This window comes from Macrotis lagotis, chromosome 4, assembly GCF_037893015.1.
Source record: "Macrotis lagotis isolate mMagLag1 chromosome 4, bilby.v1.9.chrom.fasta, whole genome shotgun sequence".
NCBI lineage: Eukaryota > Metazoa > Chordata > Mammalia > Peramelemorphia > Peramelidae > Macrotis > Macrotis lagotis.
Genome location: NC_133661.1, coordinates 89,168,243 through 89,195,135, shown reverse-complemented (window position 1 = coordinate 89,195,135; position 26,893 = coordinate 89,168,243). Strand labels below are relative to the sequence as shown.

Genomic DNA, 26,893 nt, shown 5'->3' with positions numbered 1-26,893 from the left:
TGCTCACTACCACCACTACTATTCAATATCACATTAGAAATATTAGCTTCAGTAATAAGAGAAGAAAAAGAAGTTGAGGGAATTAGAATTGGGAAGGAAGAGACAAAATTCTTTGCAGATGACATGCTGGTATATCTAGAGAATCCCAAATAATCATCTAAAAAACTACTGGACATAATTAGCAACTTTAGCAAAGTTGCAGGATATAAAATAAACCCTCATAAACCCTCAATATTTCTATTTATGACTAGCAAGATGCAGCAAAAAGAGCTAGAAAGAGAAATCCCATTCAGAGTAACTTCAGAGTATATAAAATACCTGAGGAGTCTACCTGCCAAGGCAGACTCAGAAACTTTTTGAAAACAATTACAAAACACTTCTCACACAAATAAAATCAGATTTAAATACCTGGGCAAATACCAACTCCTCATGGATAGGTTGAACAAATATAAAAATGACAATCCTACCAAAATTTAACTACTTTTTTAGTACCCTAACAATTAAAATTCCAGAAAATTAATGAGTTAGAAAAAATTGTAAGTAAGTTCATGTGGAAAAATTGAAAGTCAAGAATTTCCAGGGATTAAATGAAAAGAAGGTGGCTTAGCTCTACCTGATCTAAAATTATATTATAAAGCATTAGTCATCAACACTGTCTGATATTGGCTAATAAATGAGAGTGATGGATCAGTGGAATAGATTAGGTGCAATAGCAGGAAATGATTATAGTAATTTGCTATTTGATAAACCCAAAGGAGTCCAGCTATTGGGATAAAAACACTCTTTGATAAAAACTTTGGGAAAATTGGAAGTTAGTATGGAAGAAACTTGGATTAGACCAACACCACACATCCTATACCAAGATACGATCAAAATGAATATAGGATTTAGATATAAAAAACAATGTTATAACAAACCAGGAGATCTAGGACTAGTTTACTTGTCAGATCTATGCAAATGGAAGCAGTTTATGACCAAGGAAGAGATGGAGAACGTCATTAAAAACAAACTAGACAATTTTGATTGCATTAAATTCAAAAGCTTTTGCACCAACAAAACCACTGTAACCAAGATCAGAAGAAATGTAGTAAATTGGGAAATTTTTTTGTAACTTGTATTTCTGAGTCAAGGACTCATTTCTAAAATATACAGAGAACTGAGTCACATTTTTTAAAAAAAGCCATTCCCCAGTGAACAAGTGGTCAAAGGTTATGCAAAGGCAATTTACAGATGAGGAAATCAAAGCAATCCATAGTCATGAAAAATTGCTCTAAATCACTTATTAGAGAAATGCAAATTAAAGCATTTCTGAGATACCAACCCACACCTCAGAATGGCCAGTATGACCAGAATGGACAATGATCAGTGTTGAAAGGGATATGGGAAATTTTGGACACTAATACATTGTTGGTGGAGCTGTGAACTCATCCAGCCTTTCTGGAGAGCAATATGGAATTATGCCCAAAAGGCAACAAAAATGTGCATACGCTTTGATCCAGCAATACTACTACTGTGTCTATACCCTGAAGAGATTATAAAAAAGGGTAAAAACATCACTTGTACAAAAATATTCATAGCAACCCTGTGTGTCGTGGCAAAGAATTGGAAATTAAGTAAATGTCCTTCAATTGGGGAATGGCTTAGCAAACTGTGGTATATGTATATCATGGAACACTGTTGTTCTATTAGAAACCAGTAGGGTTGGGAATTCAGGGAAGCCTGGAGGGATTTGCATGAATTGATTTTGAGTGAGATGATCAGAACGAGGAAAAACATTGTACATCTTAACAGCAACATGGGGGGTGATGATCAACCTTGATGGACTTGCTCATTCCATCAGTGCAACAGTTGGGGACAATTTGGGGATATCTGTGATGGAGAATACCATCTGTATCCAGAGTAAGAATTGTGGAGTTTGATACCTTTAATTTAAAAAAAAAACCCCGTTACATTATCATGTAATTTTGCTATGTCTTGTCTTGTATTTTTCTTCCTTAAGGATATGATTTCTCTCTCATCACATTCAACTTAGATCAATGTATACCATGAAACAATGTAAAGACTTAACAGACTGCCTTCTGTGGGGAGAGGCAAGTGAGATTAGGGGAAAAAATAGTAAAATTCAAAACAAAATATTTCTTTTATTAAAAAAACAACAATGTGCGATTATCATCTGTGATGGATGCAGCTCTTCTTTTAGTTAAGTGATTTTTTTTTTTAGATTTTTGCAAGGCAAATGCGGTTAAGTGGCTTACCCAAGGTCACACAGCTAGGTAATTACTAAGTGTCTGAGACTGGATTTGAACCCAGGTACTCCTGACTCCAGGACCGGTACTTTATCCACTGCGCCACCTAGCTGCCCCCTAGTTCAGTGATTAAAGACAATCCTGAGAGATCTGTTATGGAAAATGACATCTATATCCAGAAAACAAAACGTGACTATGGAGTCTGAATGCAAAGCATAGCATGCTATGTTCATTGTTTAAAATTTCTTTTATGTTTTTTTTTCTCATGATCCCCCCCCCCCCCAATTTCGAATTCCTCTTTAATAACATGGCTACAATGGAAATACATTAAACATCGTACATGTACCACTTTTACCAGATTCTTTGCTTTCGTGGGGGGGGGGGAAGGTAGAGAATGGCGAGAAAGAAGTGGGGGAAGAGAGGGTAGTAGAAAAATGTGGAACTCCTAAACTTACCAAGGGATGAATGATGACAATCTACCATGCATGTAAGTGAAAACAAAAAGTGTATAAAAAGTTAAATTCTATCAGAATTTACCTTTTCAGATAGGTCATTCTCTTCTTTTCTTTCATTGATCCTTTGTGCCTGCCATACTGGGAAACTTTCACTATTAGAGCATTCCTCAAGAAGTTGTTCTGTACAGTCTTATTGTCACTCTATTCTGGTTCCAAATGTCATTGCTTGGTTCTTGTCCTTTGTTGTTGAAGAAGACCAAAACATCACTATTTTTTAGACAAATTACAGTGTGTCCAACTGTGGCTGATCAGACCAATATGAGAATGCTCTGCCACTGGTTGGGCACAAATGTGAACACCTGGGTCACTCTCTAAACTTACATATGTCAAGTTTCCTTTGGGCTGTTTCCATTCTGCCTTGTTCATAGAGCTCAGCACCCTGACTGATGAGGGCACCCCATGCTGGGCAGTCCTCTGCCAGTGTCTCCTAAGCTGTACAGTCAATTCTGAAGTTCTTCGTTGAGACCATCAGGGTGTCTTGATATCACTTCTTCTGACCCCCTTGTGAGCGCTTGTCCTGTGTGAGTTCTCCATAAAATAGTGTTTTTGGTAACCATACTTATGCCATTCTAACAACATGACCAGTTCATTATAGTTGCTGTCTGTAATAATGTTGGAATGCTAGGCAATTTAGCTTGAGAAAGGACCTTAGCGTCTGATGTCTTCTCCTGTCAGGTGATCTTCAGAATCTTCCTTAGACAATCAGTTTCCTGACATGTCCACGTTTCACAGGCATATAGCAATGAGGTCAGCACAAGAGAGAAGCTCAAATGATACTTATTATAACCATCCATAAATGATTCCTTTTTTGTAACATACAATATTTTGTATCATTTTAGCATTTAATGTATTCTGCATTGTATTACAATGTCTTATCACTAAAGGTGAGGAAGTGTGTTTTCTATTCATATTGAATCATATCTGATTGATATTTATAAAATTTAATTGATTATATAATTTCCCATGTTCAAATGTTTATTGGTTCTTCATTGTTGTTAAAATGTTCAGTTTGCTTCTTTTTCTACCTTGAATATAATAGAATAATGTCAGCCTCAGTATATTCTGTAGGTTAGAAAACTGATCAAGTCGGGGGTAGTGGATACCTCTTCAGAAGTGTGTAGATTATTATAAGGAAGAGCTAAAGACCTCTTTAATCTGAAAGTAGTTATTATATCGATATATACACACATACACACATATAATATAAAATAAATATATAATATAAAATACAAATATATAATATAAATATAATGTATACACATATATTTATAAATTAAAGGAATAATTAGATATTTGAAGCAAATTTAATTAGAAGCTCACTGTTCAAGAAATTTAAAAAATTTGTATAAAAATATTCTTTTATCAAGATGAAATTTATGGTCATGTAGAAATTTAAGATTTGAAATTTGAAAACATTAGGGGGAAAAGAGTAGAATAGATCAATATGAAGGATTCAGTCAGTTGCAACTTTTCTTTCTTCCCTCCCTTGTTTTAGACAAGTCTAGTACAAGAGTGAACTAGTAATTATTTTTCAAATTAAAGACCTTTAGATTTTTCTACCTTCAAGCACACTTTCATTTGGGCCCTTCCCTCCTCAGATGCAATCTTCTTCATGAATCCTTTCCTTATTATCATTCCTCTTCTCTATAAATATTATTTCTCTTTTTTCTTAGGCCTTGTTTTCTCATGGCCTATTATATCGACTTGTATAATTATTTGATTCAACTCTTATCTACCTGGTTCGATTTGTAAGTCTGTTAAGGTGCTTAAATATTGTTGAATTCCTCATAATATCCAGTACAATTTTGTTTTGTCCTTCATTGTTTTGTCCAGTTTTTTAAAAAAAAATTATTTAAGACAATAGGATTAAGTGACTTGCCCCAAGGTCACACAACTAGGTAATTGTTAAGTGTCTGAGGTGGGTTTTGAACTTAAATCCTAAGGACTCCAAGGCTGGTGCTTTGTCCATTTCATCACCTAGCTACCCCTTTGTTTTATGAGTTGAGGTGAATTAAATCATAAAGCTCTATATTTTGTCTTTGTAGCATGAATTATAATTTATTGACCGAATCACTGGTCAGTTTTTTTAAATAACACAACTCCATTCAAACAGAAACCAAAATAGATTTTCAAACCCTCAGTTTACATTTTTTCTATCAAAAGATTATTAACAGACCATTGCCTTTTTTGTCAGAAACATTTTGACCTATGTGTTTATTAACTTTTTTTTTTGCCCATTGCATTTAGTACCAACGTATTACATTATTTTTAACCATACAACTTGATGTTTGTTGCTGCAGAGGAAATATTGAACCTTTTAGGTTATATTTAGGTTATATATAGCTAGCCTAAAAGATAAAAAATATTCAATAATAATGTTTCTTACAGTGCTTTATGTTATTATGTATAATTATATTAGAATAATAATAGTAATCTTTTTGACTTGATATTGAAGCATTTGAAGGATTGTTGTAACTAAAATGCTCAATATTAATGTTCTTATTTTAAGTATATAAATGTGGGACAGTAGCATATCTGTAATATTTTTTTATTAATTATAATCCTTTTTTCTCCTAGAACCTTCCTTCTGGATCCCCACCTGTTGGAGCTATTAAACTCACCTACATTTCGAAGGTATTTATTTTTGTACATATTTTTATTTAGTCCTATAAATGAAAGGAATTTCTTTTAATAATATTGACAATAATAATAAGACTCTTAAGGCTTACTAAGAAGATTCAGATCCTGCTGACAAAAGAGCCTGATTATGGTTTGGAGGTTCTGAATATAGATACAATTAGAAATTATGGGGCAAAATGAAATTATTTTATGATGGATGATACAGATAAAAAATATTTTTGTGAATCTCATAGAGTAACAGCGAAGAAAGAATGTAGTTTCTTACTGTCATACTTTTTAAAAAGACTTCTTTGTGTCTTAATTTTTGTTTATAATTATGTATTTTAAAATTATTCCTATCAGTTGACTCTGCCCTTTTGAAATTCTATTATTTATATATTTTATTTTGGCAAAAACAGAGACTTTATATTGTAAAAGACAGTTTTGCTCTACGTTATCCTCCTTTACATTTTTTCCTTTGCTGCTTGTTCATTTTCATTTCTTAAATTACCATTTTAATTTTTTTAAACGTGATTTGTTATTGCCAAGTATTTTAGGAACTGAGATTGAGAATTCAAGGGACTCCTGTTTTATTACATATTTTTTAAATGAGAGATTTTGTTTATGGATTTATATATAGTTACAAAATTATCCTGTTTGTCTCCAGCCCCTTCTAAATTTCTGTGTTTTTTTCTTTTTTTAAAAATGTTTGATTGATGTTCTGTTTTTTTTCCCCATTTACTATCCACCCATTGCTTGTCCATATGTCCATTCCTCAACCAATAAAAGCCCTTTCTTGTAACAAGTAATGATAGTCAAGCAAAACAATTGTACATGTATTGACTCTGTCTGCAAGTATAGTTTCCTTCTGTACCTTTAGCCCCTCACACCTCTGCCAAGAGATATGCTTTCCTTATCAGTCATAATTGGGGTCATAATTTATTACATGAATCAGATTTCTTAATTTTTTTAAGAATTGTTTTATTTATCATTATCATTGTATTTGTAGAAATGATTTGTCTAACTGTTCACTTCACATTGCATCAGTTTATATGTCAGGTTTTTCTGAAATAATAACTTTCATCAATTTCTTTGGTGTCAAAATATTTTATTACATTTATATACCAGTAGTATTTTTAACTGTTCTACAACTCATGTACACCCAATTTTGTTTCCTACCATACTTGCTAACATACTAGATTTCTTCTGTTTCTCAACTAAATTTGAAAAGAAACATCTCTGTAGTAGGTGTCTGTTTCCTCTAGAGTTCTAAACTATCTCTCCATAGTCACACTAATGGTTTTTTAATGCTAAATCTAATGGGATCTCTTCATTGCATTTGTCATTATTGGCCACCTTCAACTCCTAAATACTTTATCTTCTCTAGATTTCCTGACAGTGTTCTCTCTCAGTTTTCCTTCTACCTAGAGTTTCTTCCTCCATGCCATGTCTGTTAATTGTGGCCATATAACCCAGGGCTTTGTCCTGGATCCTCTGTAATCTCTCATTTGATAATCTCATCAGCTTTCATAGGTTTAATCATCTCTTTACATAACTGTATCCAACTCTTGTCTCTCTTCTGAGCTCTTAATTCCTCCTCATCAACTTTCATTTCAACATTTCAGACAGGATTTACTATAGACAAATAGCATGTCCACAATACAATTTATTATGTCTTTAAACACAATCCTTTTCTGGATTTTCTATTGTAGTTAAAAAATCACACTATTTTTTTCAGTTTTCAGTTGTCCTTGCCTCTTCTACTTTATTCCACACATCCAATCAATTGCAGATATTTTATGCCCTTTTTAGTTATTTCAAATGGGATTTTTGTTAGTAATATGCAAAAATATTATCATTTTTTATAGATTTCTAATGTGTTCTGACAAAACTACTGATTTATCTTTTAGTTTTTTCTTTGCATTTTCTAAGTAAAACATGATAATTGTCTGCAGGTAGGGATAATTTTGCTTTTTTCATCAAAGTCTGTTCCTTCAATTTCTTTTTCTTATTTTTATGCCGGCATTACTTTTCTTTGTCAACTGAAACATTCTTGTTTTACCCCTTAGTTTTCCAGTTCAAACTTTTTTCCAGTTGATTACAAGTGATGTTAATGTTTTAAAATAAATGCTTTTGATCATAATAAAGGAAATTCTTTTATTACTGTGCTTTAGAGTTTTTAATATAAATGATTATTGCATTTTGTTACTTTAATTATTTAACTTTCTGTATATTTCTAACATGATTAATGATGCTAATTATTTTCCTAATATTGATCCATCCTTGCTTTCCTCTTATAAATCTAACTAGATATAATAAATAATTTTTAATTTTATCATAGTATAAACATTCAAGTAAATATTTGATTTCATCAATTTGGAAAACTTTCTTCTGTGCTTGAATCCTCTGTAAATCTTGTCTTCCCACAATTTCACACTAGGGAATGATTGGAGAGCATCCACCTAATGTGTGCTGGTGGCTTCCCTTGTTTTCTCCTGACAGTTCAAATCTACTAACTGGTGTACTTCATGCCCTTAACTTCTTGCACTACTTGAACATTATTTCTTCACTAATTTTTAGGGGGGGCTAGGTGGCGCAGTGGGGTGGCTAGGTGGCGCAGTGGATAGAGCACCGACCTTGGAGTCAGGAGTACCTGAGTTCAAATCCAACCTCAGACACTTAATTATCTAGCTGCGTGGCCTTGGGCAAGCCACTTAACCCTATTGCCTTGCAAAAACCTAAGAAAAAAGATACTAATTTTTAATTCTTTGGAGATTGTTTTAGTCTTTCTTCCTTTGCAATCAATATTTATACAGTATTGGAGTTAAAAAGATGGAACTTGAATTTCATGGGAAGCTCTAGGGTCATTTAAGGAGCTTTTACAATTTCCTGAAGAAATCACTTCTCTTTTTCAACTCTTGGTGAAATTCATCATACTTCTTCGTTCATTAGAAGGCAGCATATATGATGGGAAGAGTACTGGCTCTGAATTTAGAGCCTTTGGGTTCATTTGTCTCGATATGACTTGGGACAAAGCCAAGTAATCTTTCTGGGGGGGGGGGGGCTTAGTTTCTTCATTTATAAAATGATCCCAGAGATCACTTCCAACTCTAGATCCTATGAAAAATTTGTACTGTCTGTCCTGACTGATGGGCAGATTTATATAAGTTGTCCATTCAGATACATATTAAAAGTCTTCTTCCATTTGATCTTTGTTGTGAGGATAGTTAGATCTCTTACTAACAAGAGAATGGCTTGCCCAAGGTCACACAGCTAGATATTTATTAAGTGTCTGAGGTCAGACAAACTCAGGTCCTCCTGACTCCAGGACCAGGGCTCTATCCACTGTAGGACCTAGCTGCCTCATAAGGCACTTTCATAATCAAAAAGTCCATACTTTAATTATTTTCTTATTTAGTGCTTATGCCAGACAGTAAAAGAATTATTTTATAGAATTAGAAAAATAATAACCAAATTGATTTGTAAGAAGACAAGGGCAAGAATCCCAAGGGAAATGATGGGGGGGAAAGCAGGAAGAATTAGGGTCTATCATTATCAAATCTCTAACTCTACAACAAAGTAGCAATGATTGATTTTGTATTTGTTAAGAAACAAAGACATTGACCATTGGAACAAATTAGATATACTGTACATATAGAGCAGCAAGGGAACACAAGTAGCCCTGTATTTGATAGACACAAAATCCCCAGGTATGGGATCAGAACTCATTTGGGTCGGGGGGGGGGGGTTACAGTAGTAGTTTCTTGTTTTAGAAAGATTTTATTTTTACAAATTTTCCCCCATTCTTGCTTTACATTGGTTCTGTCTTATACATTGATCTCAGTTGAATGTGATGACAGAGAAATCATATCCTTAAGGAATAAAAATAAAGTATGAGATAGTAAAATTACATAATAAGATAATGTTTTTTTCCTAATTTGAAGGTAATAGTCTTTGGTCTTTATTCAAAGTCCATAATTCTTTCTCTGGTTGCAGATGGTATTCTCCTTTGCAGACAGCCCAAAATTGTCCCCTGGTTGTTGGCACTAATGGAATGAGCAAGTCCATCAAGGTTGAACATCACCCCCATGTTGCTGTTAGGGTATACAATGTTTTTCTGGTTCTGCTCATCTCAATCAGCATCAGTTCATGCAAATCCTTCCAGGCTTCCCTGAATTTCCACCCCTCCTGATTTCTAATAGAACAGTAGTATTCCATGACATACATATGCCACAGTTTGTTAAGCCATTACCCAATTGAAGGACATTCATAGTAGTAGTTTCTACCTATCATTTTTGGTAAGGTTTTGAATTTTACAATTTTTTCCTCTACCCCCCCTTTCCCTCTCTCTCCCCATCCCCCCCCCCCCCCCAGAAGGCAGTCTAATAATCTTTAAAATGTTTCCATGCTATACATGGATTGAAATTGAATGTGCTGAAAGAGAAATCATATCCTTGAGGAGAAAATTAAATATTAGAGACAGAAAAATTATGTAGTACATAAGATACTTTTTTTTTTAAATTGAAGGTAATAGACTTTAGTCTTTGTTTAAACCCCACAGTTCTTTCTGTGGATACAGATGATATTCTCCATTGCAGATATCCTAAAATTGTCCCTGATCACTGATGGAGCAAGCAAGTCCATTAAGGTTGATCATCACCCCATGTTGCTGTTAGGGTGTATAATGTTCTTCTGGTTCTGTTCATCTTGCTTAGCATCAGTTCATGCAAGTCTTTCCAGGTTCTCTGAATTCCTGTCCCTCCTGGTTTCTAATAGAACAATAATGTTCCATAACATACATATACCACAGTTTGTTAGCTATTCCCCAATTGATGAGCATTCTCTCAATTTCCAGTTCTTTGCTACCACAAACAGCTGCTAAGAATGTTTTTGTACGTGTACGTTTTTTGTCTTTTCTGGTCATATTGGCCGATCTGAGAGGTGTGAGATGGTACCTCAGAGAGGCTTTAATTTGCATTTCTCTAATCAGGAAATGATTTAGAGCAGTTTTTCACTTGACTGTAGAGAACTTTGATTTCCTCATCTGTAAATTGCCTCTGCATATCCTTTGACCATTTGTCAATTGGGGAATGACTTTTTTATTTTTTTTTTATAAATTTGACTCAGTTTTCTGTATATTTTAGTAATGAGTCCTTTGTCAGAAACACTAGTTGTATAAATTGTTTTCCAATTTATTACATTTCTTTTGATCTTGGTTACAGTGGTTTGGGAAAAAGCTTTTTAATGTAATCAAAATTACCCACTTTGTTTTTTATGATGTTCTGTTTTCTCTTCCTTGATCATAAACTGCTCCCCTTTCCATAGATCTCACACATAAACTATTCATTGTTCTACTGGTTTGCTTATAATATTGTCTTTTATGTCTGCATCCTGTACCCATTTTGAACTTATCTTGATATAGGGTGTGAGATGTTGATCTAATCCAAGTTTTTGCTATACTAACTTCCAATTTTCCCCAACAGTTTTTATCAAACAGAGGGTTTTTATCCCAGAAGCTGGACTCTTTGGGTTTATCAAACAGCAGATTACTGTAATTATTTCCTGCTGTCCCCTTTGCACCTAATCTATTCCACTGATTCACCACTCTGTTTCTTAACCAGTACCAGATAGGTTTGGTAACTGATGCTTTATAATATAATTTTAGATCTGTTAAGACTAAAGCCACCTTCTTTTGTACTTCTTTTCATTAAATCTTTTAATATTCTTGAATTTTCTTCATTTAAATTTAGTTACAATTTTTTTCTAGCTCATTAAAGCAATTTTTGGATGTTTAGTATGGCACTAAATACATAGTTTAATTTTGATAGAATTGTCATTTTTATTATATTAGCTTGACCTATCCATGAGCAGTTGATATTTTCCCAGTTATTTAAATCTGATTTTATTTGTGTGAAAAGTGTTTCATAGTTGCTTTCATAGAGTTTCTGAGTCTGCCTTGGCAGGTAGACTCTCAAGTATTTTATATTGTCTGAAGTTATTTTAAATGGGATTTCTCTTTCTAGCTCGTGCTGCTATGTCTTGCTAGTATTTACTAGAAATATAGAAAATTATATAGAAATTATATAGAAATGCTGAGGATTTATCAGGGTTTATTTTATATCCTCTGACTCTGCTAAAATTGCTAATTGTTTCTAGTCATTTTTAGATGATTTTTTAGTATTCTCTAGCTATACTATCATGTCATCTGCAAAGAGTGAGAGTTTTGTTTCTTCCCTTCCAATTCTAATTCCTTCAATTTCTTTTATCTTATTGATGAAGCTAACATTTATAATACAATATTGAATAGTAGTGGTGATAACAGGTATCCTTGTTTCATCCCTGGTCTTATTGGAATAACCTCTAGCTTATCCCCATTGCATATAATGCTTGTTGATGGTTTCATGTAGATACTGTTTATCATTCTAGAGAACAATCTATTTATTTCTACACTCTAGTGTTTTCAGTAGGAATGGGTAGTGTAGTGTATTTTGTTAAAGGCTTTTAAACATATGTTCTTGCTGACAGTTTTCCTAATATTGAACCAACCTTGCATTCCTGGATTAAACCTGCTTGGTCATAGTATATTATCCTAGAGATAACTTGGCTGTAATTGCTTTGCTAAGATTTTATTTAAGATTTGTGCATACATATTCATTAGGGAAATTGCTCTATAATTTTCATAACTCATTATTTGACAAAAACTAGGAAAATTTGAAAATAATCTGACAGAAACTAAGTATAAACTAATATATATCATGCTGAATACCAAGATTTTCCCACATGGGTACGTGACTTCGACATAAATGGTGGTGTAAATTAGAGAAACAAGGAAGAAATTAGCTCTCATATCTCTGGATAGGGAAGAGTTCATCACCAACAAATGATAGAGAAGATCATGGAAAATAAAATGAACAAATTGGATTATATGTAGTAATAAGTCTTGGCACAAATAAATCAATACAACCAGAATTAGAATAGAAGTAGGTAACTGGGGGGTAAAAAGTCTTCGCAGCTGTTTCTTTCATGAAAGTTTCATTTTCCATTTTATATATAGAGAACTTATTACATTTTTGAGAACCAGAGCCATTTCCCACCGACAAATAGGCAACTGATAGGAACAGCAGTTTTCAGAGGAAGAATTGTCAGTTCTGAGGCAAATTTGAGAAAAAAAAAAGAAAATGATGGGTGCTGGAGAGGGGTTTTGGGAAAACAGGTACATTAATTCAGTATTGGTGGAACTATGATTTTGTTGCAAAGGACTTTGGAATTATGCCCAAAAAGTAACTAAATCTTTTGATGCAACAATATTATTAGTAAGGACTATTCCCCAAAGAGTTCAAAGAAAGAGAAAAAATGGACTTATATGTAAAAAATGTTTATTGCAACTCAGTTAGTTGATGGCTAAAAGCTAGAAACTAAGGGAGTTCTCATCTTGAGGAAAGGCTGAACAATTTACAGTATTTGAATGTGATGAAATATTGTGCTATAAGAAGGGGATGATTTTAGAGAAACTTAGGAAGACTTGGGTGAAATGCAAAATGAAATGATTAGAAAGAGAAGAATTTATACAATAACAAGAACATTGTAGGGATAAATAACTTTAAAAGCTGCAACTCTGATCAGTGCCTTGATTTTATCTTTCTCCTTAATGAAAGGTGCAGATAGTGACATACTCTTTAGACATCCATGTGGGAGTTTGTTTTGCTTGACTTGTATATTTGTTACAAGGTCTTGAATTCATTTTTTATTTCTTCTTCTGATTCAATATTTTATTCATATATACCATGATTTGTTTAGCCACTTCTCAGTTGATGTTCATCTACTTTTTTTTTTTTTACAAAATGTAACATTAAGATTTATGGTGAGGTGAAAATTTTAAATATTAGTCTGATTTTCTATATGGTGTTAACTGAGATTCAGTAAATGACTTAGTGGTTTCACAGCTTGTAAGTGGCAGAGTCCACTTACAAGTCCTAACATTCATAGTTTCTCATAGTAACTTTGCCTTAAAGTAGACTTCAGTTTTCTTTTCAATTTCAATTCCAAATGTCAGGGGTTTTTTTTGCAAATCTTTAGCAATTAAGTTCATTTTATTTGTTTATTAAGTTCTTACTGTGTGCTTGGTGTGGGGGCATAAAGACAGAATAAAATTATTCTTACCTTCAGTAAACTTATATTATGCTGATAAAACATTTTTAGAAACATGTTTTACAAATATCTGCAAAAGAGTAAACATAACCTAGCATAAGGAAGGAGAGAAAACATTAAACATGATTGGTATGGGGGGACTCATTAGCTGAGCCATAAAAGCAGTTGAAGATTCTAAGGAGTAGTTTGAAGATGGAAAATTCATAGTTGCTCTGAATTTTTATGAGGGTCATAAATATGGGTTTCAAGAAGTGATTGTGAACTAATTTTCAAACTTTTCTCCAAATATGAAATATTTATGCATAGTATAAAATTTACTTTATTCCTTTTACTCAAGTTTTCCTTGAAACAAGTCTGTCTTAATAAAACATTAATATCTTTTTTAAAAAATCTCTTAGAGATGTAACCTAGTATCTAGCATGGCACTTCATTCATAAATAAATTCCTTAATAAACATTGAATTATTTGTGTTTAAATTACATCATTATATTACTTTTTCCTTTAGATTGATCTGTAATGCCTTTATCAGTAATGAATAATTTAAATCACTATGTAAATCTTAAGTGCTGTAAAAATTAGAGTTGTATAGGCAAATAATCTGTGTGTGAATTTATAGAGTTTAAGGTTTAACATAGCTAAAACATAAAGATATGGTATGACATTTCTATTTTTCTTGTTAGGTTAGCGATGCAACTAAGCTCAGGCCAAAGGCAGAATTCTGTTTTGGTAAGTAAGTACCATATTTTTCCATCTCATTTTAGGCTAGGCTGACATAATCATATTAGTTATTAATTTGGAGAATTTTTCTTTATATAATTTTGTTTTCTCTGTATATTCTTTCTCCCTTTTGGCCAAGTTCCTCCAATTTTTTCTTTCCTCTCCATCTCACTTCTTTGTCCTGGCTTCCCTGATTTTCTTAAAGTGTTAGTTCAAGCCTAGTCTCCTGAAAGTAGTTTTAACTGATTCCCCTTCTCTACCCTGGTTAGATCATGTATGCTCATTGTTACTTGTACATTATCTATGCTGTAGATTTGGGAGCTCCTTGAGGGAAGAAACAATTTTTTTTGGTCATTCTTTATTTCTCTAATACTTAGCCCAGTGCTTGGCATAATACATGCTTGTGGATCAGTTGACTGACCACCTTAAAAATCTGTACGGAGTGGACACTTAGTATGGCTGAAGTTTTTATGGATTTATAAAACTGGAAATTTAGGAAACTGCAAAAGAAGATGGCAGCAGTATTTCTATTTGGCTCCATTCCTTATTTTTGTTTTAATAAAATTTGCTGGCACATAGATGGTTTTTATTGGATAAGACCTAATGATTTTACTCAGCTGTCTTATATTGTTTTATTTAATGTCTGATGGTTGGAATTTAGTTATGGATTTACTTTTTTGCTTTGATCATCAGAACAAATTAGGCTAACTACAGCAATTGACTTTCATTATAATCCTAAAGTTGCAAATACTGTTCATTATGAGAAATTAAACTGGTAGAAAAAAGGATGCAGAATTCACATTTACTAATAGAGGAAAAATAATAAATCTCATATTGAGCACTTTTCTATCTTTCTTTTGTCCTGAATTCTTGTTGATAATATAATTAGACGTGAAATCTTCTTTTTTTCTGTTCTTTATTTTTTTTATTCATTTGACAAATAGCTAATTATAGCTAATTTGGCTATCTTGTTTAGTGGGAAAATTTAAAGCACCCATAATTGATATTACTATGTATAATATACCTTATACATTGATAACTTTTTGTAGGAAGAACACAGAAGTAAAGCATTAAATTTAATGGACAGAAAGTAGCTTAATCTACTATATTCTTCTTGGACTTTCTTTACTAGATAGTTTTGTCTAGTTAAATCAAGATACTTATCCAGATATAGTAATATCTAGTGATAACTATTAGAGCAACTTGGTGGTAATATTAAAATTTAGTGAAAGTTGGTATATTTAAAAGTGTTAATTTACTCATTTATTCAATAAACATTTAAAAAGACTTTTGTATATGCATAATAAGAGCAAAATAGCACTAAAAGTTTGTCTACTATATTTATTCTTAATAGAATGTGAGTCCTTTTGAGTATGTGATTACAATTCTTTCTTAGTCTTCTATTAACTTTCCCAGTCAGGAATTTGCAGAAAAGTTTTGCAAGTACTTGCCATTACCTTAGATATGGCATGACAGCAATGCCCTGATAATCAGGATTTGTGGGACTAATCATGACTGGGTTGCTGGGCAGGCTAGTGTTTTATTCTAGTTAGTGTTCTGGTTGGAGCAGATGTCTCTTGTCTCTGTATATCCCCAGAGATCATTCTTGGAGCTGATTCCCTGATCACCTACTTTCTTTTCTCCAAGAACTCTATGTCTGCTCTTGTTGCTTCTAAGATAGAGTTTCTTGTTTTCCTTGACTCAGAGCTGAAGAGAACAATTTTCTAAGGATTTACACTGTTAAAGGGAAACAATAAAAAGACTTTTCTCTAGCCCCACTGCCAATTCCATAGCAATGTTCTACCCCCAACTTCTTTCTCTTTTTTAATTAGTAATACTATAAGGGAAAAATGAAATTGTATCTGGATATCTTGTTTAAGCCTGTGGTCTCCAATGTAGATTTGACACCTTGGGAAACAATCTACTATTACTCTTTTATTGTTATTGTAGGATTTGGTCAAATAGGGATTCAAGGTATATGAAGCTAAGAGCAGTGTGTGGCTTCCTTGTGGAGGCTAACCTGAGGCTTCTAGTAACAGCAACTGAGACTTTCCATTCCCCTCTTATTCTAGTTTTCATATCAGCCCAGGGCTGTTCACACAATTAATAGAAGCACAGATGTTAAAGTGGAGATGATATGTGGTTTGTTGATTCTTTTCTCTTTCTCTGTGTCTCTGTCTCTCTCCATTTTCCCCCTTCCCCCTTTCTATCTTTGTAATCTTATTTTCTATTTCCATATAAACTTCTCTAATTCTTTACTGACTTTGAGGTATTTCCTTATTCTAATTCTGTATTTGTAACTGTGGCTTAGTGGTCTTAAGTAGAGCCTGGTCCAAATCTGAAAGAATGCCAGATGCTAGATCTTTATATATAACGACTGTAATAAGTTTTGGTTACATTTTAGCAGCTCAGTTTCCTTAAAAAGGAATATCTAGTAACAAAAGAACAGATCTAATCCATCTGTAAGGAAAAACTTCTTATCAAAAAGAATTATCCAGAAGTGGGATGGAAAGTGTTGGGTTTCCCTTGGGGCTCTACAAGCAAAGATTCAGTAAATACTTGGGTATGTTGTTCTAAATTGAATATGTAATATAATTGCTAAGGTTTTGTGCTTTTGTTACATGACTATTCTTTCACTCATCTCCTTTCTTTCATATTCCCCATAGTGGCTTTTCCAAATTCTCTCTTTTTTCCCCCTCTTAATTACCCTTACTTTTCCTTATCTCAGCAAGTGACCTTACTTGCCACATTAATTGGAAGCAAATAATTTAGATCATCTGTCACAAATTTCCTTCATCTCTTCTGCTTCATACTTCCAATCTTCTCCTCTACATTTTCATCTTCTTTCCTCTAGTATCTTCTAAGAAGTAAATAGTTTTTCTATGACTGCTCTTGATCCCATGCCTTCCTCTTTCTTTCTGGAATGTATCATGTTCATTTCCAATCTTATCTGTCTTTTTGTGCTGGGTTTTTCCTTGCCACCTACAAAGATTCCCCCATCTGCATCTTTAAAAAATTATAAAAGGAAAAGGAATGAATTCTATCACTTAAACTATAATTTTCAGTCTCCTGTGTACTGTTTGAAAAACAACACCTCCTCTTACTGCCTTTTACTGCCTCCTTGCCCACTCACTTTTCAGTCCTTGATAAAATAACTTGCATTTCCTCAACTCTACAGGACCTATTCTCTGAATTTACCAGCCATCTCCTACTGAATCCAAATAGTCTTTTCTCACTCATATTTCTTGATTTTTCTGCAGCTTTTACTGCTATTACCTCCTCCTCCTCCTCCTCCTCCTCCTAGCTTAGCTTTAGTGACCTTTTTTCCTTCTTTCTAATTGTATGACCCTTGCTTTGCATACTCCTTTGCTAGTGTTGCTCTAAACTTTGTCTCAATCTCCTTTTCTCTCTTATGGTGCTCTGGTTGTTTCATTCAGTTAAATTTGAGTTGTCATTATCTAGGATTTCAGTTTGACTTTTAGAGTCCTTGACCTGTCCTGATGTTTATTCTGTAAACACTCTACATGGATATCCTATTAGGATACCCAACTCAGTCTGTTCATAACAGAGTAACCATACTTCCCCCAGACATCTTTTTATTAACTCAGTTTCATAACCAGAATCTTCCTTGATGCTTCCCTTTTCTTTGCTTCGTTTCCCTTACCCTCCCTCTTATCTTTTTCTTCTCTTTATCTCTCCAATACCTCATATAGAGCCTTGTATACAAAATGAATGTCATAAGTTAATATTGGATTTGGCACCAAGTGGGACTGTGCCCCTCTTCCTCCCCACCACCCAAAAATATCCAGTCCCAACTACCAAATTTCCTGCCAATTCTTATTTCTCCTGACTAGACACTAACCTCCTCTCACTTTATTAGATTCACAATCCCCATTCCTTTTGGATTTTAGGCGCATTACCCCCCTTCCTTGTGGTGGTGGACCATTTCCCGCTCCAGATTCTCTTTCCTGTAGTGCAGATACTCTGATGCCTCCTCAGTTTTCCTGGTCTTGACCACTGACTTGGAGTTAAACCCTGAAAACCTTGAGGTCTTTCCTCTATGCAGCAAAATCCTCCAGTATGTATATTGAGTCCTCCAGGTAGAGTATAATAAACTCCTGGAGAGTAGTTCTCATTTTTTTTCCCTGCTGATTTGTCCAGTACTTAGCACATGCTTGGAGCATAGTAACTGGATAATAAATGTTTATTGACTTGTTGACTTGCTAATAATTTAAGATTTTTAAATGTTCATTACATTTGTTACAATTTGCTCTCTGAGTTTGCAAATCCTTAGGTACTTAATTCATTTCAGTTCAACTGATGAACACATTTAAGGGACTATTATGTACATGACACATCCAAGGCACATTGAGTTCCAAAGACAAAAGAAAATCAAAAGGGTTTTTTTTTTGTCAGTATGGCACTCACATTTCTCCATTCTTTTTGTCCCCCCCCCCCCCAATTAGTCCTAAAGCAAACTAACATTGATTGATGCTCAAGCTTTGTAAATATTCAGTATTAGCATAAATAATGAGAAGGCTTTATTTTCTGGGATGAGGAAAGATCATAAGGATCACTTGATTCATTGCTTAGAAAAACACTTCTTTTTCAAGCATATAAAAATGTCCTCATTATTAATATCCTTGTGTTTATATTGAAGCTTAAAAGCTTCATGATTGCTTTTCAGGAAACCTTAAAACTGGATCTTTAGGAGACATGTTCCTCTTTAATCTTTTTTTTCTAGTCCATCATACTTGACATTCCCAACACTTTCGTTTTTCAGGCTCAATTCAAGGAAGTGCTAAGAGGCCTGCTGTAAAGTTGTTAAGGGGAGATTAGCAGAGGTGAAGGAAGGACTGGGAAGGCTAGGTTTGAGGTGGAGAGTGAAGTTTTTGCTTTCTGCATCTGGGCTTTCAGTTTTCACTGGCATTTGGAAAGTATGGATGTGAATTTGCTGCCCATAGGAAACTAGGACCCACAGAGCCCCAGAAGATCCAAGCAGCTGCTGTTGCTGGTAGAATCTAAAGAGTCTCCTGTCTTCTCTATCTCCTGGCAGGATGTGCTATCACTTAACTGCACCTGTGTAAGACCTATCCTCAAGGTCTATCAAGGCCCATTAGGTCCTGCCTGCAGAGACTTAAACAGTGGGATTACTTTGTTTACATGCCTTCGATTATTTTTACAAAAACAAAAAAAAGTTTGCCAGGAAAATGCATGTGTTGTAGAAAAGTTTTCTTTCAGTGATGGATATTGATAATTTGCAGGTAACTAGCTCTTTGGTTAATGGAGCAGTTATGTTTCTGAAAAGGTTTGTTTAAATAAAATCATGATGATTTATATTTTATTTTATCAGTTTACAGTTTCCAATTCTTATCCAGATTTTCTGTCATATAGTAAAATATTTACAGCCAAACAATTAAATAGGTTACTTTGAAAGTAAATTTTCTTTTTTTTTTTTACTTAAAAGTTCCCTTTGATTATACTGAATTCAATAATACTTTTTTAGACATTAGTAGCTTTTTCCGGGAACTATTTGGTTATGATAATTTCATTTGTTTATGTAACACATATCGTATAGAATAAGATTTCATACTTTTCTACAATGCAAAAAAACCCCAAGTAGCTTTCTTATTTATGGACTGTATATGCTTATTATCAAACTGCTAATTTAATTCAGATTATTCTTGAAAGCCAAAATATGTAAATAACTTAAATACTTTTACAGAAGTATGAAACTAATTTATCTAGAGGAAATGCAATTATCATTTGTGTTACTCCTGTTGAGGAAAGAAAACAATCATCAGGATTGCAAATACATAATAATAATAAAAAAACATGCAAAAATATACCATTTATATACTTAACTTTTGGTCTCAGCAACCACTTAATTTCATTTATAAGTAGATTCTTAAACATACATGCTCTTAAATTTTCCATCTTTTTTGGTACTACTGCCAGACTCAATATTCTCAGATAAATACTTAGTACAAAATTTAACAAACAAAAAAACCCTTTTCTTCAACATTATGCACATTTCCTACATTTATAAATAAAAGAAATTCATGTGTATGCTGTTAACCAAATCAATAGTATGGCATTTCCCTGATTTACAGTTTAATTAAGAAGACTGCATTGGACTAGTTGAAGAAGAATCTTCCAAACAATTTTAAAAGCAAAAATAATTGTTATGGTATTTCATCTACTATTCTTTATAAATACAATATTTTTCAAAAGAATACGTTATTTTGGTTGAATCATCAGCAACAATGACAACAAAAGGTGCCCTACTGTTTTTCTAATTATAGAAAGGTGATTAATTTACAGAGACTGAAAGTCAAGAGTAGACACGGTAGACTTGATGGGCTCGTAGTTACTTACAATGCATATTATGACATCACTTATTTAAAAGTTTTCTGTATTCAGCTTAGAAGGTGCTTCTTCCCAAGAAATTGAACTTTTCTGTTAAATGCACTTGATTGAATGGGTAAATTTGGTTCATAAAATGGATTCATTGCAAACTTTATATGTAAATCATAGACATCACTAAAGAAGTTCTTTATTCCATCTTCTTGCCTTAAGTCATGAAGCATAATAAATCTCATATGGCCTGCAGTAACAGAAGCAGAAACAAACCACTCATTGAATTTGTCCACAGTTTCAGGTACATGTTAGACAGCCACATATTTTCATCTACTAGGTCGAGGGCTGCAAGACTATGAACTGGTTTAGATGATGATGATGATGATGATCATCCTTAGATTCTACTTTTCCTGCTGGTAAAAATTCCATTTCAAAAACTGGATTATTATGATGGCCTGCAATTACAAAGTAGAAGCTTCCAGACATTGTCTTCAATGTACAGATCCTGTAGTCAGGACTCACAGACACCACCAGTGAAACAATCAGGCTCTACCTAGAACCTGAAAGTAAATTTTCTAATAAGAATCTCTCCCTTGAAATTTGGATTTTTGTATATGGTCTTATCTTAACACAGGGCACCATTATAAGGGGCAGTCACTTCTACCATTAATTGAACACAGAGAAAGGTTTTTTTGGAGAGAAGATTCTGAGCCCCCAGAATTGGGATCAGAGTATCAAGCTTGAAATTCCAGCTCTCTGCCATTGTTCCCTGTGTGATTTCCAGAAGCTGCTTTACCTCCCTAGGTCTGTTTCCTTAACTGTAAAATAAAAGGGATGGATGAGATGATCTGTACAGTCCCTTTCAACCCTAAGTCTCTGCCCAGAGGTTCTGGCTACTTCATGTCACAATGTATTTGTAAAGGACCTATACATTTTTACAGTTTCTTTGAAATTTCCAGGTGCATAGATTTAGAGCTTGAAAGATTTAGAGCTGGAAGGGACCCCAGGGACCACTTAGACCAACCCCTTCGTTTCATGAATGAGGAAACAAGCCAATGATGACTCAATGACGTTTTTCAGATTCTATAGGTGATATCAGAGGTAGGATAAGGTGTTGACTTAAAATATTTCTTCACTTATTATGTTAATATAGACTTAAAAATTGCTTATTTGATTGTAATTTAATTTAATCCTTCTTGTCTTAACAGTTATGAATGCAGGAATGAGGAAATACTTTCTACAAGCCAATGATCAGCAAGACTTAGTCGAGTGGGTGAATGTTTTGAACAAAGCTATAAAAATAACAGTAAGTATTCTTGTTCTTTCTTAAATATCTAGATCTATGGAAAAATTATTTACTAATCTTTATTAAAGTGCTATTTTATTTCCCAAAACAGTGTTTCCTTTGAAAATCATTAACTGTTGAAATATATTTTATAAACCCCCTTGTATTCTCTGGTTACCATCTGAAAAGTAAATAATTTTATATTTATATGAAAACCATTTATCCTAACAATAAGTTAATATAACTCGAGCTTTTCTCAGAGGTTAAACTGCATTTTTGTCTTGCGCTAGAACAGCTTGTTACCACATGACAGCAAACACCCACACATGGCATCTGATCTCGACATGAAGCACAAGTTATTTTTAGGGTTTTTTTTTCCTCTGTGTAATTTCGTGGCCTGATTCAGAAGTACATATTCTTCGAAGAGTTCAGCTGACCCCACAGGGCAGATTGTCTCTTAGGATCTGTTTACTCTTTTCTTTTTTTATTAGGAAAATAATTTCTAGTAACTGTTTCTGTGTAGCTTCATTTGTGCAGTTTGTCATGTTAAAGTCCTGGTTTCTGTCACCTTTCCTACTCCTTAGACTAGAATGTTTGATATTTTCCAATTCATAGTTTGTAGTAGGTATAATAATATTTTAAATATGATTGAATAGGTATTACTATCAGTTTGCTTATAGATTTCTCTTTCTTATGTTCAAAACTCTTTTTTAGCTCTTAAGAAGTATTTAATAATAATTAATATTGATGTTTTTGCTTGTTTCCATTTAGAAAAGATTAATATAAAGCATGGGACAGCTAAGGGGGTGCAATGAATAGAGTGCTGGACTTGGAGTCAGCAAGACTCATCTTCCTCAGTTCAAATCTGGCTTTAGACAACTTACTATCTGTGTGATTCTTGGCAGATCACTTAACCCTGTTTGCTGGGTTGAAAAATTCTTAAATAACGAACAACAAAATATAAAGCTTAGGAAACTTAGGGAAGTGATTTTGATTAGATTAAAATGCCTATTTCAGAAATATATACTTTTAGGTAAATTATTTGACAGTGTTTAGCATAAAATAACTTTTTAATGCAAAGTTAACCTAGAACAATTAGACTGGTTTTATTACTGTAGTGGAACTATGTATTAAGAAATTGTGTATATTTTTAATCAGTTTTATTTTGTTAACATTGTTTCTTTTAAAACAAGACACATAATAAACCTTGTAACTCTTTATTTCACATTTTGCTTATATATATGTATATATGTATATATATGTATGAAGGGAGAGAGTGGAAGAATATAATTTGGGCCTATAAATGTATTGAATAATAAAATGTATAAAATAAAACTTTGCTTATAAGAATATCAGTCTCTCAAAATAAGAAGTTCATTTTTGTCACTACTGTGGATTAAAATAGTATGCACAGTTTAACTGACTTTGGAATTTACTTTTTTATGGGAAAATTCCAAATAATTTTAGCAGTGTAGCATTTTACTTTTTTAGTGATCTGCAGAGTATTGTGTGGTATAAATGTTGAAATTTTTTTCAAGACTTAAAATTACATTTGTTTTGGAAGTGTGTGTTTAAGGAAAGGGAAAGGGAATAGTTGATTGTTTAACCATATTTTAATTACAGTGTCTTGCCATGCTAATGGTCTGTCCACCTACATAGCTGCCTGGTGTCTTTTCTTAGTTACTTTATGTAGGCCTGTGTGAATGCTTGTGGGTAGTTACATTTTTTTAAAATTTCTTTCCTCTTTATAAAATATGTAAGAAAATAAGTGACCTAAACTTGCCTTGAAATTATAAACCACAAGAATTTTAAAAGATCAAATTTTAAAGTAAATTTACTTTTAGCTAACTCTTCTTATATCTGTGATTATCTTTTAGGTGGATCATTTGCAAATTTCATCAATTTCACACCAATCAAAAAAATTTTTTTTACTATAGATTTTAATCTACTTCTTAAAAATCTGACAATAAAACTTTAAAAACTACTGTCATTGTCATACTTTTGCAGAAACAAAGACAAAAAAACCTAATTTTTTGCAGAACCTAGTTCTGTTCTCTGTGATTGCAGGTGAAAGATGTGATTCCTTACTTGAAGGGTTTTTCAAAGGTGATATTATGTGAAGCACCTAGCTAGCCTGAAAGTGCAGTGCAAGCTGAGGTTCTTGCAGGTAACTAGCCTGCAACAGTACCTGGCCCTCCTTGTCCTTATTCAAGGCCTGTTTTTCTGCACTGTGGGTGGCAAGCCTACATCTCTCTTAGAAACATGACCAACCTGGGGTGTGAATATTGGAGGGCTTTGATTGTGCCGTAGTGATTTTGGTTCTTGATTTTTAGGCTGTATCATATGCAGTAAGCTATTTCTAAACAAATCTTTTTAATAATATTCAAAAGTCATTAGACCTGCAAATCTTTCTTTCAAAGTATAGATCCCTTCTGCTCTAAATCTAGGATTCTAAAATCTTTCCCTGCCCTTTCCCTGTTTTTTGTTGTTTATTTGCTTTCGTCATGTTTGACCCCATTTGGAGTTTTCTTGGTAGAGAAACTAGAGGGGTTTGCTATTTCCTTCTATTTCATTTTATAGATGAGGAATTGAGGCAAACAGGGTGAAATGACTTGTTCAGGTTACAGAGCTAGTAAGTATCTGAGGCCAGATTTAAACTTAGACCCCTTGGACTCCAAGGCCCATCTATCCATTTCTATCCACTCTATCCATTGTACCAGCTAGGTGCCTCAACAATGCTAATTGGTTGCAAGAAAATATGACATCAGGTGAAAGAACTTTAGTGGAAATGGGTCAGAGATTTTAGTTACATAGAGACAATGTTATAAATATAACTATTATGGCAGTTTCATAACTTTATAGTATATATTATGCAGTATCTATCTATATATCTGTAAATATCTGTATATGTATATATATGTGTATATATATATATATTTATATGAAGAGAGAGAGAAAGATAGAGAAATGACTTTAATCAGAAACCTTATTGATTAGGGCTGACTTTTTGATACATAGGGTACATGTTTAGTATAATTTCTTTTTTCCAGTCTTTAATTTCTGCTGTTTACTATATCTCATGGTAAGGAGTTGGATTGGAATAGGAGTGTTAACGAAATAATTCTCAATAAGGTTATTTTCTCATTTTTATTAAAGAAATGTTAGTTTATTATATGCCTATTTTAATGAATGATTTTCTGATATTGAAGCATAGTGGGGCAGCTAGGTGGCACAGCAGATAGAGCCTTGGTCCTGGAGTCAGGAGGACTTGATTTCAAATCCAGCTTCAGACACTTAATACTTACTTAGCTGTAACTTAACTCCATTGCCTTGCAAAAACAAAAAAAAAAGACTGAAGCATAGTCAGAAATAATGTCATTGATATATATATATATATGTATATATATATATATATATATATATATACACTCCCCTTATTTGTTAAAATGATCAAAACTAGTTTATTCTTACTATAAATTTCATATAAGACTTGCCATGGAAATTGGGTTTTATTTAATATAAGATTTTTATAATATGGACCTATAAGATGCATTGGGATGAGGCCATTGTTTCTTTATTGTAACATAGTTTTACTATGGATAAAGGGGAAATAAACCAAAATGAAGTCTATAAGATACCAAATATTTAAAGATATTAAATGTTTTCTGCAGTGGGGGAAACTCCTTTCTAAATCAGGTATTCAAATCTAGAGTACATGTCTACTTTCAACATAGGTTTATTCATCTTGCCTCTTAATAAATATGTTTATCTACTAGATTTAAATAGTTTTTTTCTGGGATAGAGTTTTGCTAATTCCATTTTTTGTTCTCATTAGATAAGTTTCCCATTCTTCTGGCCCTATTGTCAGAAAGACCTGAGTTCAAATTTAGCTTCAGACACTTAATAATTACCCAGCCGTTTAACCTTGGGCAAGTCATTGCCCTCATTGCCTTGCTAAAACAAAAAATAAGTTAAAAAAAGAGAGGTTACAGAACATATAATTAAAAAGAAATTGTTCAGGTTTATATCAATGAAAATAAAATGAAGTAAAGCATTATCTAGCAACAGGATACTCATTTTCAAAAGAACTCTATGAGGTTCAGTTTCTTAGAATTATTGCAAATTGTTCTTTGGACCCAAGCATCTTTTCCAGCAAAACTGTTGGTACATTTTGTTTTTATAATTAAAATTATTGTACTGTGACACCTGGAGGAACAGAACTTTTGCTGATTTTTTTGTTTCCTTAGGTGTTAAACAAGTGGGTTTATTTATTCAAGTTGCAATATTTCTTTTATCTCACTGTAATATGAAGCTTTCATTGAAACTATCTTAATGTGCATCTTTAGGTAATGCTGAAAAAATTGAAATGGTAAAGTTGATTTTATCTAAACTGTTTTACTTGCAAATTGACCTTTAAAAGGAATTTCTACAAACAGATTTATTGAATTGTGCAAACCTTTCTTTAAACCACTAATACTTATTTAAAAGTCCATAAAAACATTTTGGGTACCAGCCTAAGCCTCTGCTCCAGTCATTGGGTCCTGTGCTTTCCTCAGCCTTAGCCACATTTGCCTGTGTAAATCTTCCTCTCCATCAGGACCCCTACCAAATGACCCTCTCTCCCATGAAATCTTCTGTGTTCTTATTTTGTCAGTCAAAAAAAGCAACCATAACATGTTGTCTCAAATATATTAGTGTGGTTTTAAGCTTAACTAATTTAAGCAGTATAGATATTACAAACTTAGAAAAAAATTTAAAAGTTTAATTATTTAAAATGTTAAAATATTGATGTTTCTTATTATAATTCAACATAACACTGATGCAGAGAACCATGGGCATAGGGAGTGTTGAGGTCCATTGGAGTCAAATTTTGTAGATCTTTTGGTTGCACTATTAAGGAAATCTTCCTTCTTCCTTTATCCCTCTGTTAAAATACTCCTTCAATCTAATCTAGGCCATGGCTTGACCTTCATTCTGATCTAGATTATGTCCTCTTTTGGTTG

General features: G+C 33.2%; 1 protein-coding gene and 1 pseudogene across 4 annotated transcripts in view; one reads left to right on the top strand and one right to left on the bottom strand.

Annotated features, from left to right (window-relative positions):
* The window catches only part of PLEKHA1 (pleckstrin homology domain containing A1), an 84,884-nt gene that overhangs the window by 34,983 nt on the left and 23,008 nt on the right, over positions 1 to 26,893 (top strand). For 3 of the 4 annotated variants that reach the window (XM_074233453.1, XM_074233455.1, XM_074233454.1), the window contains exons 3-5: positions 5,339 to 5,395; positions 14,209 to 14,254; positions 21,814 to 21,911. In XM_074233453.1, the coding sequence (XP_074089554.1) occupies positions 5,339 to 5,395; positions 14,209 to 14,254; positions 21,814 to 21,911 (201 nt within the window). The remainder of the gene's footprint in view (positions 1 to 5,338; positions 5,396 to 14,208; positions 14,255 to 21,813; positions 21,912 to 26,893) is intronic. The other variant, XM_074233456.1, reaches the window with a different exon arrangement.
* LOC141521189 (trafficking protein particle complex subunit 2-like) lies at positions 20,665 to 21,104 on the bottom strand (annotated as a pseudogene).